Source organism: Hyperoodon ampullatus (genome assembly GCF_949752795.1).
Source record: "Hyperoodon ampullatus genome assembly, chromosome: 4".
In the NCBI taxonomy this organism is placed as follows: domain Eukaryota; kingdom Metazoa; phylum Chordata; class Mammalia; order Artiodactyla; family Ziphiidae; genus Hyperoodon; species Hyperoodon ampullatus.
In genome coordinates, this window is record NC_136917.1 from 114,019,419 (window position 1) to 114,032,395 (window position 12,977).

A 12,977-nucleotide genomic window follows, 5' to 3' on the forward strand; every position below is an offset into this window, starting at 1 on the left:
CCCCTATAATAGCTTTGAACCAAAGACTATTTTTAAGGTTCTGCATTTTGAAAAGCAAGATCATTTCAAATGCTGCTGTTTTAGAGGAATTGTTTTAGTAGAGTCCCCTTAATTAAAACTTAAATACACTGACCTTCTTTGGTTTTTAAAATTTTAACCTACTTACTGCTGTTATCTTTAAGTGTCTGGTTTCATTCCCTGTCTCGGAGCAGCAACAGCACTAGGAAGAGTATGGCATTTGGAGTGTGTGTTGAGCCTTGCTGTGTATTGGCTGTCAGACTTTGGGTAGTTCGTTTAACATTCATTTTCTTTTCTGAGGATTTATTGGCTTCCTAGGGTTGCCGTAACAAATTACCAAAAACTGAGTGGATTAAAACAATAGAAATATATTCTCTCACATTTCAGGAGGCCAGAAGTCTAAAAATCAAGTTGTCGACAGGATTGGTTCCTCCTGGAGGCTCTAGGAAGAAATTAGCTTCTGGTGGTTGCCAGCAGTCTTTGGCATTACTTGACTTACATGCCTCAGTGCAGTCTCTGCCTCCATCTTCATACTGCCTCTTCTCTGTGTGTCCTTTTCTGTCTCTGATAAGGACACTCACATTGGATTTAGGGCCCCCCAATCAAGTATGATCTCACCTTGGTCATGGCCTTAATAACATCTGTAAAGACTTTATTTCCAAATAAAGTCACATTCTGAGGGTAGACACTCTTAGGGGAACACTATTCAACCTGCTACATAGGGTAACAACATATTCATCTTATTTCACAGCAATTTTGTAGGAGTTAAAGGAAATAATATGTAAGAATATACTTTGAAACTGTAGTATGAAACTGTTATAGTTCTTATTGTTCTCTGCTTTACTTTTTAGGTGGTTATGGCAGTTGCTCAGCTGTATTGGCACATAGCACCAAAATCGGAAGCTGGCATTATTTCTAAATCACTAGTGCGTTTACTTCGTAGCAATAGGTAAGACATGATTTTTTATGTGTTTTCTTTTGTATTACTTTAAAAGTAATGTTTGAACAAATAAAATGTGTCTCTTAGGCATTTAACATGCAGCTCTGACTGTATTTTATCAATGAGATTTAATACTTAAGGGGATTATTATAAAAGCCTTTAGATAACTGATCTCAAAGTTAATGCTAAATATTGAAGGTTTTTTAACCTCAAGCCCAAAGAAGTTGAAAATATTTTTTTGGCATATAGTATATGCTGTTACCAGTAGCCTAGTATTAGTGTTTGATATTTCTAGGTGTGACAAAAATAATGTTTGGGAGTTCTATTAAGTCTGGAATCACTGAAAACCTATATTAAATGTATTTATCAGATTGACTTAGTGTAATTATACATGACTTTGTATAAAGCAGTACATATGCTGAATTATGTAGCTTATGACAGAATTACTGCTCCCTGTAAAGTTACAATATTTAATTACTATAGTTTGTTCTATTTAAGAAAAGAGCTATGTTCTTAATAGCTACTTATTTTAAAGAAATGCATACTCTTTTCATTTCCTGGAGATAGGTAGGTAGGTAGTAGGTAGGTAGGTAGATAGATAGATAGCAGAATACTTTTCTCTTTAATTTTACCTCTCTATAATTCTGCAGTTCAGGTCAACAATTCAGAAAACTTTGAGTTCCTGTGGCATATACTCTCAGTGTTTAAAAAGATTTTGCCATTTCTTTTGTTTTCTATATTTAAGAATACTATTGTTTCAAGCTATTTAGCTTACCCTGGATATTTTGCAGTAATTAGTTATTTTAAATTAAAAAATTTTTTTCCATTGAGTACTTAGTTGGAGTTGGGAGAAGAAAGATAAGTATTTATTTTCATCCATACTCAAACTTAGTGCCACAACTTTAGCCCTAGTTTGGCTTTTGCCATTCTTTAGTAAGATACTATTTCCTTTGTCTTTATACGTAGTCGTTCTTTCCCTTTTAACAGCTCAATAATTTTTGTTTTCCGTAGCTGGTTCAAAGAAGGATCTGGAATGCATCTTTCACATGAAGCATTATACCAGACTCAGTTCCATGTTCATTTCTTAGATAATTGGATGTAAAATAACATGGCTTTTTAAAAAATCTATCTTTCACTCTGGGCAGAATTGAGTCACATGGTGAGCCTTCCAATCAAGAGTTTGTATTAACACTGTGGTCATGTTTGTTCCATTAGCCCTAAGAATACTTTCTTTGCACGTGTTCAGAGCAGCTACAGTATTGACTCTACATCTTAGGAATACAGTATTATAAAATTTGTTTTAACTCTTCCTCATGATGAATCAAATCTAATTTAATAGTTTATAGGGAAAATGTATTTTTAAAAGAAGGCATAAATAAGATTTACTAAAAACTTTTCAATATTATATTTAAGAGTTCCACTCAATATGAGTCTTACTGCTGATTCTTTTTCTTTAATGTACTGTTTACTTAAAGATATTTCATTGGAGAATATACCCAGTGAAAATTCTCCTTTAATTTCTAGGGAGGTGCAGTATATTGTCCTACAGAATATAGCAACTATGTCAATTCAAAGAAAGGTATGTACATTGTGAACACAAAATTCAAGACAGAAATGAATACACTAGTACCATAAATGTATTTATATATTTATTTTTGTAATCTAGGGTATGTTTGAACCTTATCTGAAGAGTTTTTATGTTAGGTCAACTGATCCAACTATGATCAAGATACTGAAGGTATGATGCTCTTATTTTTCAGATACTCTAATGCATGTTTACTTTGACGCTATTGCTGTAACTTTTGGTTTAGCATCTGCAAAATGGAGACTGGTGTTTTTTTTTTTAAATAGATACACTGAGGGATTTTCTTTATGCTTTTTAAACTACATTATTATATAACTAATTACTGTGCTACATTCTAATAATACAAAGTTAAGACATGCTACCTATACCTTGAATAACTCACAGTATGTGAAGTATGTGAAGGAGACAGACATGGAAATAGATCATTTCAGCACTGTGTGTTTTAAGTGATAAAGAGGTTTGAATTGAGTGTTGTGGAAAAAGAGAAAGATGGGGCCAATTCTCTGGGATATTTAGAAAAGACTGCTGGAAAAGTTGATGTTTGAGTGGATCTAAAAAGAATAACATGATTTCGTCAATTTTTTTGTTGTTGGTAGGTAAGTTGATTGGGAGGTTGTAGCACTGGGTATAGGAGAAAGGCACATTTTATGCTAACACAAGGGATTATGAAAGAGTGTTGTGTTCAGGGAATGATAACTACAGTATAGAATATAGTTATGGGTATAAAGTTATAATGATTAAAACAGTGTGATATTTAGATGGAAAAATAAGTAGAATAGAACACGAAGCCTGGAAACAGATCTATACATATCAAAATGTACCATATAAGAGAGGAGACATTGTAAACCAGTGAGGACTCTTCATTAGTAGACTATTCAGTAAATATTGGAATGATTGGTTCTTCACATGGAAACTGAGTTTAATCACAAAAAAAACAAAAAACGAAAAACTAAGACACACCCAAACTGAAGGATAAATTTACAAAATAATTGGTTCATAATCATCCAAAGTGTCCACTTTGTGAAGGTCAAAAGAAAGGTTGAGAAACTTTCAGACTGAAGGAGACTAAAGAGACAACTAAATACAATGTATGATATTAATCTGGATTCTTTTTTTATACATTGTTGAGATAATTAGTGAAATTTAAATGTAAGTAAGTTATTATTGCATAGATGTGGTGTATCAGTGTTAATTTCCTAGTTTTCTTGGTTGTATTGTGGTCTGTAGGACAGTGTCCTTGTTTGTAGAAAATATGTACAGATGTGTTTGGAGATGATGTAGTATCATTTTGATGACTCTGGACTCAAATGGTTCAGATAAAAACTGCTTTTTACCTTTTCTGTACATTAGAGATTGTTTTTTAAAATTGTACAAAAAATTAAAATGTTCTCATCAAAATAAAATGAAAAGTCAATTCATAATGTAGGAGAAAATATTTCCAGTACATATATCTGAAAATTGACTACTATCCAGAATATATAAAGAACTGCTACAATCTGTGCCTTTTAGTTGGAGCGTTAGACCATTTACTTTTAATATAATTATTGATATGAACATGTTTATGTCTACATCTTGTGTTTTGTTTTTTTGTTTGTCCCATCTGTTTCTGTTCCTTTTTTCCTTTTTGAAGCTTTCCTTCAGATTAATTGAATATTTTTTTATGAGTAGAAACTGAAATTTTTTCAGCAAGCCTATTGGAGATGAGCTTTTAATTGCATATTTCTTGTAACTATAAATCTGGAAGAGAGAATTAAACTGTCTAAATATTTGAGATGGTAGGGTGAAGAAAAACTAAATAAGGGAATTAATTGGTATCTGGAATATAGAGGTATTACATGGAGGGCAAGTCGTTTTCTAACTTTATTATTAAAAGAAAAAGAAATAAAACTACCTTAAGTTGTTTAGGTTAATTAGATATAAATTATAAAGTTGGGACAAACAACTAAGGAAGACATATGATTTTCTTTTTTGTAATTACTTTTAGGCACTATATAATTATTCTCTGTTTGTAGGTGTAGGGAGACAAAGTTCACCTGAAGGGTATAATGCCTCACATTTGTAATAGTGTTAACTTTTTTTAAAAACAGAAATTACCTTTCTATTAAATGCATAACCTTTATTAAATTCATCCTTTTTATTTGTGTTTTAAACTGTTTACTTTCTCTTTTTTCTATCATAGCTTGAAATTTTGACAAACTTGGCAAATGAAGCCAACATATCAACTCTTCTTCGAGAATTTCAGGTTTGTGTACAGTGCTAATTATACAATAACTTCTAAAGCATCTGTTCAGTTTAAAGTAAGATATATATCTTTCTCAATTTAGATATGTGTAATTGTATAAATAAAACAGTGATTTGGGGCAAGATTGACAGCTAATAAATTTATAAATTTTCAAGAATAAACATTAACTACAAATCTAAAATTTAAGGGAAGTGGAATGGTAGTCCCTTTCATGTTTTCATATCATAGAATTTGAGAGACTGGTTTATAACTCTTTGTTTGAAAATAAGTCACTGTAAGGATTCTATCTTTTTTTGCTGTCATCATCAATAGTCCATGCTATACTCTGTACTCATGAAAATGGCTTCACTTCTTACATGGTTGTCCCTATTTGATTGGCCTACTACTCTTTTAGACATTGTCCTCTTAGCTTCATGTGTAGCTCCAAAAACTTGGTTTAAAATTGGCCTCATCATGATTTTTTAAATTGTTGTTAATGTTTTGTTTTGCTGTATTTTTTAAATCATGTGTGCTGATGAATAAGATGCTTCCCAGCTACACATCGCCCCAAAATACTAAAAAGTTACCTCATGGATCTTATTCCCTTTATGATGAAAGGGTTAGCTCTGAAGACTTAGTGGTGGAGAACAGTAATAGAAAACCTCATATCGGTATTACGGGTTTTACAGCTCATCAGCAGTTTTCTTAGCAAAAGTATACCACATGCTACACACTAATCACAGAATTTTTGTCAACTCCCAGCTTTTGTAGATTTAACTTATTTTGTTGCCATAGTCATTCTGTATGCCTGCATTAAATTTCTTTTTAGCCATATAGACATTGTATTTCTTTTTAACTGTGTGATCTTACACTTTTAACAGGAGTAGTAGAATATTATAACATATTCATGCTTTATAATTTTGTAACTGAATTACTATACTTTCATGCTATATATTTTTCTAGAAAAAGTCCTTGTAAAATTAGGATATCTGCTCATCTTATATTTACATACCAGAAAATATAGTATCTCAAGTTCTTATCTGGTAATCTGTGGTATAGAACATTGCTTAAATTTGACTTTGTTTTAAAGTTTTTGTCTTTGTGTTTGCAGTTTTTGCTTTTCTTCTTATCATGTGTAATCTGTGTAATCTATTTGGGTGTCCTTTTGCTGTCTATTTTCTGCTTATGTCAGGGTTACTGGGGTTGTAGGGAAGGAATCTCAGGTGATTTTATGGCATTATTTACCTGTTTCAGGATATTGGTGATCTAGTCATTTCATTTAATATCGGGATATTTAGTAAGGTCCACTGTTTAGTCAGACTTTTTAATATATTTCTTCATGTATCCTTTTTTATCACTCTGTATATTTTACCTTTTTTCTGTGTTTATGGGTTATGTTCATAGATGTGTACAGTTTATTCATAACTTTTTGAGAAAATAGAGAACTTTTCTAAAGACTCAGTTTTTTGTAACTGAGGAGATTAGGTAATCAACTGGGAAATGGTTTTAAATACAGTTGATCTTTCCTACATGGAACTAAGAGAGTTTAATTTGTTTAATTTATTTCCTCAACATTTAATCATGTTTTGATACCATTTTCACTAAATTCGTGTGTCTTTTAGATATTCTTGGATTTTCTCCTCCATTTGTCATTTAGGCACCATTTAAATGTATATCCTGTTTTGCATGTTAGATGAACATGGTGTTAATTCTACCTTAGGTACTTGTCGTTTGAGGTTGGGAATCATTTTTTAAAATTTCAATTGAAAATGGGATTTTAAATTCCATTTATATATAATGTATATAAATATGCATACTTATTAAAAATAAATTTGTTTCTGTATACAATAAAAGCTTAGTTTTTAAATAAGGAAAGTTATAACCAAAGTGAAATTCTTTAGGTCTGTAATAAATAAGTGATTAATTCTTTTTAAGTTCATATAAATATATGGTTTACAGTGTATTTTTAAAGCATTCTTTTCAAGAAAATCTCTTTCAAAAATGTGGTCTTTTATTTTGTTGCAAATCAAGTATTTATAAAGTCTTTATTGAAATGCTACTCACTGTAGCTATTGCAGTTTACTAACATTCAGATACCATTTTAAAGTATAAAATGTTTATCAGTAGCATATTGATCCTTTTCCTCCTCTTCGCCCAATTTTTAGCTTTAGTATCTCTGAAAAAGCAACCCTTTTTTCATAGATTCACACATGCTGCTGGTTAAATGAACTGAAACCTCCAAAGAGAGGGTTCTCATCATCTCTTTCAACCTTGCACTTAAACTAATTGCTGTCCTTGGGTGACTGCTCCCCACTATCTCTTCTGGAGTCACAAGCCACTGTAGCCACAGGTGAATGAACCTGGCTTGAAAATGTGCCTCTTCTGTAGCCACATTCTTTAAGTGAAAAAACAGAACTAAATTAATTCGGGAGTCAGACCTCTTGTTATGCCTTTAGATGAGAAGATTATGTGTTCTAGAATTCTTATATTCTGACAGAGCTTAATATATTAGGGATTTTTTTGTTCACTTGATAGTGCCAATGTATGAACTAACTGAGATAATTTTTTAGACCTATGTGAAAAGCCAGGATAAACAGTTTGCAGCAGCCACTATTCAAACTATAGGCAGATGTGCCACCAACATCTCAGAAGTCACTGACACATGCCTTACTGGCCTGGTGTGTCTGCTGTCCAACAGGGATGGTAAGTTGACAGCTTCATTTTATTTTCAAATAATTTCTCATTTGAATATTCTTGGTATGATCTACAGATTGTAACTTCTTTTTTAGTATTGCATTTTAGTTTTTCCTGTATGTCAGTAGCATGGTTACAATGAATAGTAACATTTTATCTTTGAACTACGTGCACGTGCACACACACACACACACACAGTTTTTTGTTGTTTAGTAAATTAGATAATTAACTTACAAACAGAATTTTCTTGCCTGGCCAGAACTAAGAAAGTATAATTTGTTTATTTTATTTCTTCACAATTTAATCACCTTCATATCACCCTTTCCACAAAGGTTCTATTTTACTGCTTTTTAATGACATATGTCATGTATAATATTGGTTCACCTGCAGAGGGTGCTAAAAGCAGGCAAATGACTTTACAACATGAGAAGTTATAAAGGCTAGATCAAAAAAGTATGTAAATGTGTAACTTCAGAGTTTTTTTCCAGAAAGTCACTTAATTTTATATTCAAGATTAATTAGATTTAAAAGTCATCGGTTTGGAACAGCTTCATGTTTTTAAGCCAAAGAGTGTCTAAACATTTTGTAAAACTGGATAGGTAATATCCAGTAAAATACATAATCTAGATTTCATAATTTCTGTGGTAAGTGTCCGTTATTTCTATGATATGGCTTTAAAATAAATGAGACCTTTTGAAGAAAGAAAGAAAAATGATTCAGCTTTCACCTTTAAAATAATGTATTTAATTAAAATGAGATTAAAACAAGGGTTTTTTTTAGGAAAATTTTCTGTGTAAAATTATTGAAATTATTTGTGGAATTCTAAATATAATTATGTCATATCTAGACCCAGGCATATATGACATAGCAACCATAAGGTGAAACATAACAAAATTGATTATTTTTTATATTTTATTTGAAAAGTAACTTTTTACTATGTTACACCTAATTGTCTTTTTCCAGATGTAGATCTCTAGAAAGCTGTAACATTATTGTAAATACTTCTAACGAAAAAAAATTTGAAACAAAATTTATCCCCAAATAAGAATGATCTTTTCTGTAAGCATAAAATGATAAATTTTAACCTGTAAATTCAAGATATTATGATGGATAGAACATTTTTCTATATGCAGTATTATAACTTCAAATAAGTGGCAAGAAGAATTATCAAGGAAATCGATTTTTTAAAAAAATTGCCTGTAGAAGGTAACTACAGAGGATAGGGTGCTAAATGTCATCCATTTTATCTATTTCTACTTTTAACAATAACATCCTTTTTGTCTCTATTTCTATGTCACACTTTAAAATGTGAGTTAAAAAATATGTTTTCATTTTCCTATGTCTTTAATAATGACTTTCTATTTGATCAAACAAGCCACACTTCAATTTGATTGCTTACAAAAAGCACCACAAATCAGTTAGAATACTGGCTAGTTCTTTCAAATACAAAATGGATCTAAGGTTTGTCAATTTTGTATTTTGACCACTTTTTCTCATGTGAAATTTTCAAGCTAGATTTTAAAGCAGTTGTTTCTACTTAGGCTTTCTAACACATTAATTTCTCAAAAACTATTTTTTATTGACTTTGATTTAAAAGATGAATATTCTGTACCCCTGTAATACTTTTTTCTTTTTAGCAAGTTTTGCTTTTATCTCTTTAAAAAAAATTTTTATTTTATATTGCCGTATAGTTGATTTACAATGTTATGTTTGTTTCAGGTGTACAACAAAGTGATCCAGTTATACATATACATATATTTATTCTTTTTCAGATTATTTTCCCATTTAGGCTGTTACAGAATATTAGGTAGAGTTCTCTGTGCTATACAGTAGGTCCTTGTTGATTATCTATTTTATTTATAGTTATGTGTATATGTTAATCCCAAACTCTTAATTTTTTATTGACTTTGATTTAGAAGATGAATATTCTATACCCTGTAGTACTTTTAAGGGAAGAATAGATCATTTTATAATTAGTCAGTGGGAAACTGATATAATTTATAATCACTCTTCAAGGTAGATTTACTAACTTAAGCTCTGACATTTTAATGTTCAGACTTTTGTTTTTGGTAAATCAAAACTCTGTTTATAACCGTGGATTTTTTTTCTGCTTTGAATATTAAGAAACTTAAATTGTATTTTTCAGGTTCTGATTTCACAATCATCATTTGCCTGATTCTTTAACTGTTTATCATATGTGCTTCACTTTCATAGTTTGGAAACTGGCTAGGTGACATTAAAGAAAGTAATAATATTTTTAACTTAAAATGGTTAGTTGTTACAACAGAGCCCCTTTCTTTTCCTATTGAAAGATCTGCTTTTAGGAATAAATGCTGTGAATGAGGCCTCAGTTTCATTAAAATCTGTAAAATCTTTCAGCCCTCTAAGGGTCTATGACTCTTTGATTTGATATTAGTATGAATACCTCATCATCTTTTTAGATAATGTATCTTACAACCCCAGGGACAGCACTGAGACTCCATTGTTTTTACATATATTTAATATATTCTTCTTGACCTGTAGGGTTTTTGTTGTTGTTGACTTCTTCCTTCTTGGCATGGACAGGACTTCTAGGCAGACTTGAAGGTTGCCCTAAAATAGTCCATTATCACTATGTAAGTTTCACTGATAAACAAATTTCTTAAAGACCTTAAGGAGAAATCTGCATTTCAGTTGACTTAGGATAATTTAATTCCTCAGTTAATTTTCTTTAGATAATATATTAGCAAAATTTGCTTGTCTGAATAACCTTCTTACCACCTACTGTAAACTAAAAGAATTGGGGCAAAGACTATTTTTTGTTTTGTTTTGTTTTATATAATAGGCATTTGTTGAAAAGTTGAATCAGTTGAGGTATTTAGTATGTATAGAATAGATGAATAAGATATTCATCAGCCTACAGAAAGTTTCTGCCCATAAGGAGCTCACAGCCTAATGGAGGGAGGCAATAATAAACAAGTATACTACAGTCTTCCTGTATATTGACCACTTACTCAATTGCCAGCTGTCTGCTCTCATGCAGAACTAGACTACCTATGTTTGAATGTTAATGTTGTCTTGAATAAATTACCCAATCTCCCTGTGCTTCAGATTCCTCACTTGTAAAATGAAGATAATAGTAGGCTGTACTAATCTTGAGAAACTTAAGTGAAATAATCCGGTCACAGAAAGACAAATACTGAATGTTTCTACTTGTATGACCTATTAAAATAGTCAAATTCATAGAATCCATCCAAGAACAGAAAGGTACTTGCCAGGGGCTAGAAGAAAAAGGAAATGGGCAGCTACTAATCAGTGGGCATCAATTTTAGTTAAGTGAGGTGAATAAGCTCTGAAGATCTACTGTACAACATTGTACCTGTAGTCAACGATAAAGTATCATATGGTTAAAAATTTGTTAAGAGGGTAGATCTCATGTTAAGTGTTCTTACCAAAATAAAATTACAATGTTTAAAAATAGTAGGCTATACTTCTTAGAGTAAGGACCATTAAGTTCTGTTGAGGACAAGGAGAAAGCTTGGAAAGGCCCAGAACATAAGATCACTTTGTACTTGTGGTGGAGTACCACTGCAGTGCTGAGTGAGGTCTTTGAAAACCAGGAGGTAGCATGAAGGAAAAGTAGGGTGGAATTACCCAAAGGGAGTGAGAAGGCACCTGGGTAGGGTAGAATAACACCCTCCCCCTCCATCCCAACGCCTGAAGATGTCCAGGTCCTGATGCCTGGAACCTGTGAATATGTTACCTAATGTGGCAAAGGGAACTTTACAGACGTGATTAAGATTCTTGGGATGCAAACAATAAATGCTGGAGAGGGTGTGGAGAAAAGGGAACCATTTTGCACTGTTGGTGGGAATGTAAATTGATACAGCCACTATGGAGAACAGTATGGAGGTTCCTTACAACACTAAAAATAGAACTACAATATGACCCAGCAATCCCACTACTGGGCATATACCCTGAGAAAACCATAATTCAAAAACAGTTGTGTACCACAATGTTCATTGTAGCACTATTTACGATATCCAGGACATGGAAGCAACCTAAGTGTCCATCAACAGATGAATGGATAAAAAAGATGTGGCACATATATACAATGGAATATTACTCAGCTATAAAAAGAAACGAAATTGAATTATTTGTAGTGAGGTGGATGGACCAAGAGTCTGTTATACAGAGTGAAGTAAGTCAGAAAGAGAAAAATAAATACCATATGCTAACACATATATATGGAATCTTAAAAAAATTAAAAAAAAAAGTTTCTGACGAACTTAGGGGCAGGACAGGAATAAAGATGCAGACGTAGAGAATGGACTTGAGGACACAGAGAGGGGGAAGGGTAAGCTGGGACAAAGTGAGAGAGTGATGGACTACCAAATGTAAAATAGATAGCTAGTGGGAAGCAGCTGCATGGCACAGGGAGATCAGCTCCGTGCTTTGTGACCACCTAGACGGGGGGGATAGGGAGACACAAGAGGGAGGGGATATGGGGGTATATGTATACATATAGCTGATTCACTTTGTTATACAGCAGAAACTAACATGTTAGAAAAAAAATTGAGATGGAGAGATTATTCATCCAATAATCTTGGACCCAGTGTAACCAAGAAAGTCAGATGTCAAAAGCAGAGGCTAGAATGATGTCTTTGCTGTCAGGGGGCCTTGAGCCAAGGAATGTGGGTAGCCTCTAAAATTTTGAAAAGGCAAAGAGTGGATTTCCCCTTAGAACCTCTGTGGAGAACTTAGTCCTGTTAACACCTTGATTTTAGCTCTGTAAGACTCATGTTAACTTCTTGCTCCAGAACTGTAAAATGATAAATTTGTGTTGCTTTAAGCCACTAAATTTGTGGTAATCTATAACAACAACAGTAGGAAACTAAGGTGCCACCAAAGGGTAAATAATGCCAAATTTATTTCAACTATAGCCAACCCTGCCTCTACATGTGGATAATTAAAATTATACAACTTTTTTTTTTTTTTTTTACTTAGGCTAGTTTTGCAATAATATATTTTAAAAAGATAAATTTTTTACTATGGATTCTTTTTTTTTTTTTTTATTAGTTTCTGCTTTATAACAAAGTGAATCAGTCATACATATACATCTGTTTCCACATCCCCTCCCTCATGCATCTCCCTCCCTCCCACCCTCCCCATCCCACCCCTCCAGGCGGTCACAAAGCACCGAGCTGATCTCCCTGTGCTCTGCGGCTGCTTCCCACTATCTATCTACCTTACGTTTGGTAGTGTATATATGTCCATGCCTCTCTTTCCCTTTGTCACAGCTTACCCTTCCCCTTCCCCATATCCTCAAGTCCATTCTCAAGTAGGTCTGTGTCTTTATTCCCGTTTTACCCCTAGGTTCTCCATGACATTTTTTTTTTTTTTTAAATTCCATATATATGTGTTAGCATACGGTATTTGTCTTTCTCTTTCTGACTTACTTCACTCTGTATGACAGACTCTAGGTCTATCCACCTCATTACAAATAGCTCAGTTTCGTTTCTTTTTATGGCTGAGTAATA

At 32.6% G+C, this 12,977-nt stretch overlaps 1 protein-coding gene across 2 annotated transcripts in view; it reads left to right on the plus strand.

Moving 5' to 3' along the window:
* Window positions 1-12,977, plus strand: part of AP3B1 (adaptor related protein complex 3 subunit beta 1) — a gene marked incomplete at both ends in the record, with an annotated part of 275,647 nt that overhangs the window by 110,584 nt on the left and 152,086 nt on the right. For both annotated transcript variants that reach the window (XM_079703244.1, XM_079703245.1), the window contains 5 exons: window positions 870-967; window positions 2,483-2,537; window positions 2,625-2,696; window positions 4,723-4,785; window positions 7,335-7,467. In XM_079703244.1, coding sequence (XP_079559370.1) covers window positions 870-967; window positions 2,483-2,537; window positions 2,625-2,696; window positions 4,723-4,785; window positions 7,335-7,467 — 421 coding nt within the window. The remainder of the gene's footprint in view (window positions 1-869; window positions 968-2,482; window positions 2,538-2,624; window positions 2,697-4,722; window positions 4,786-7,334; window positions 7,468-12,977) is intronic.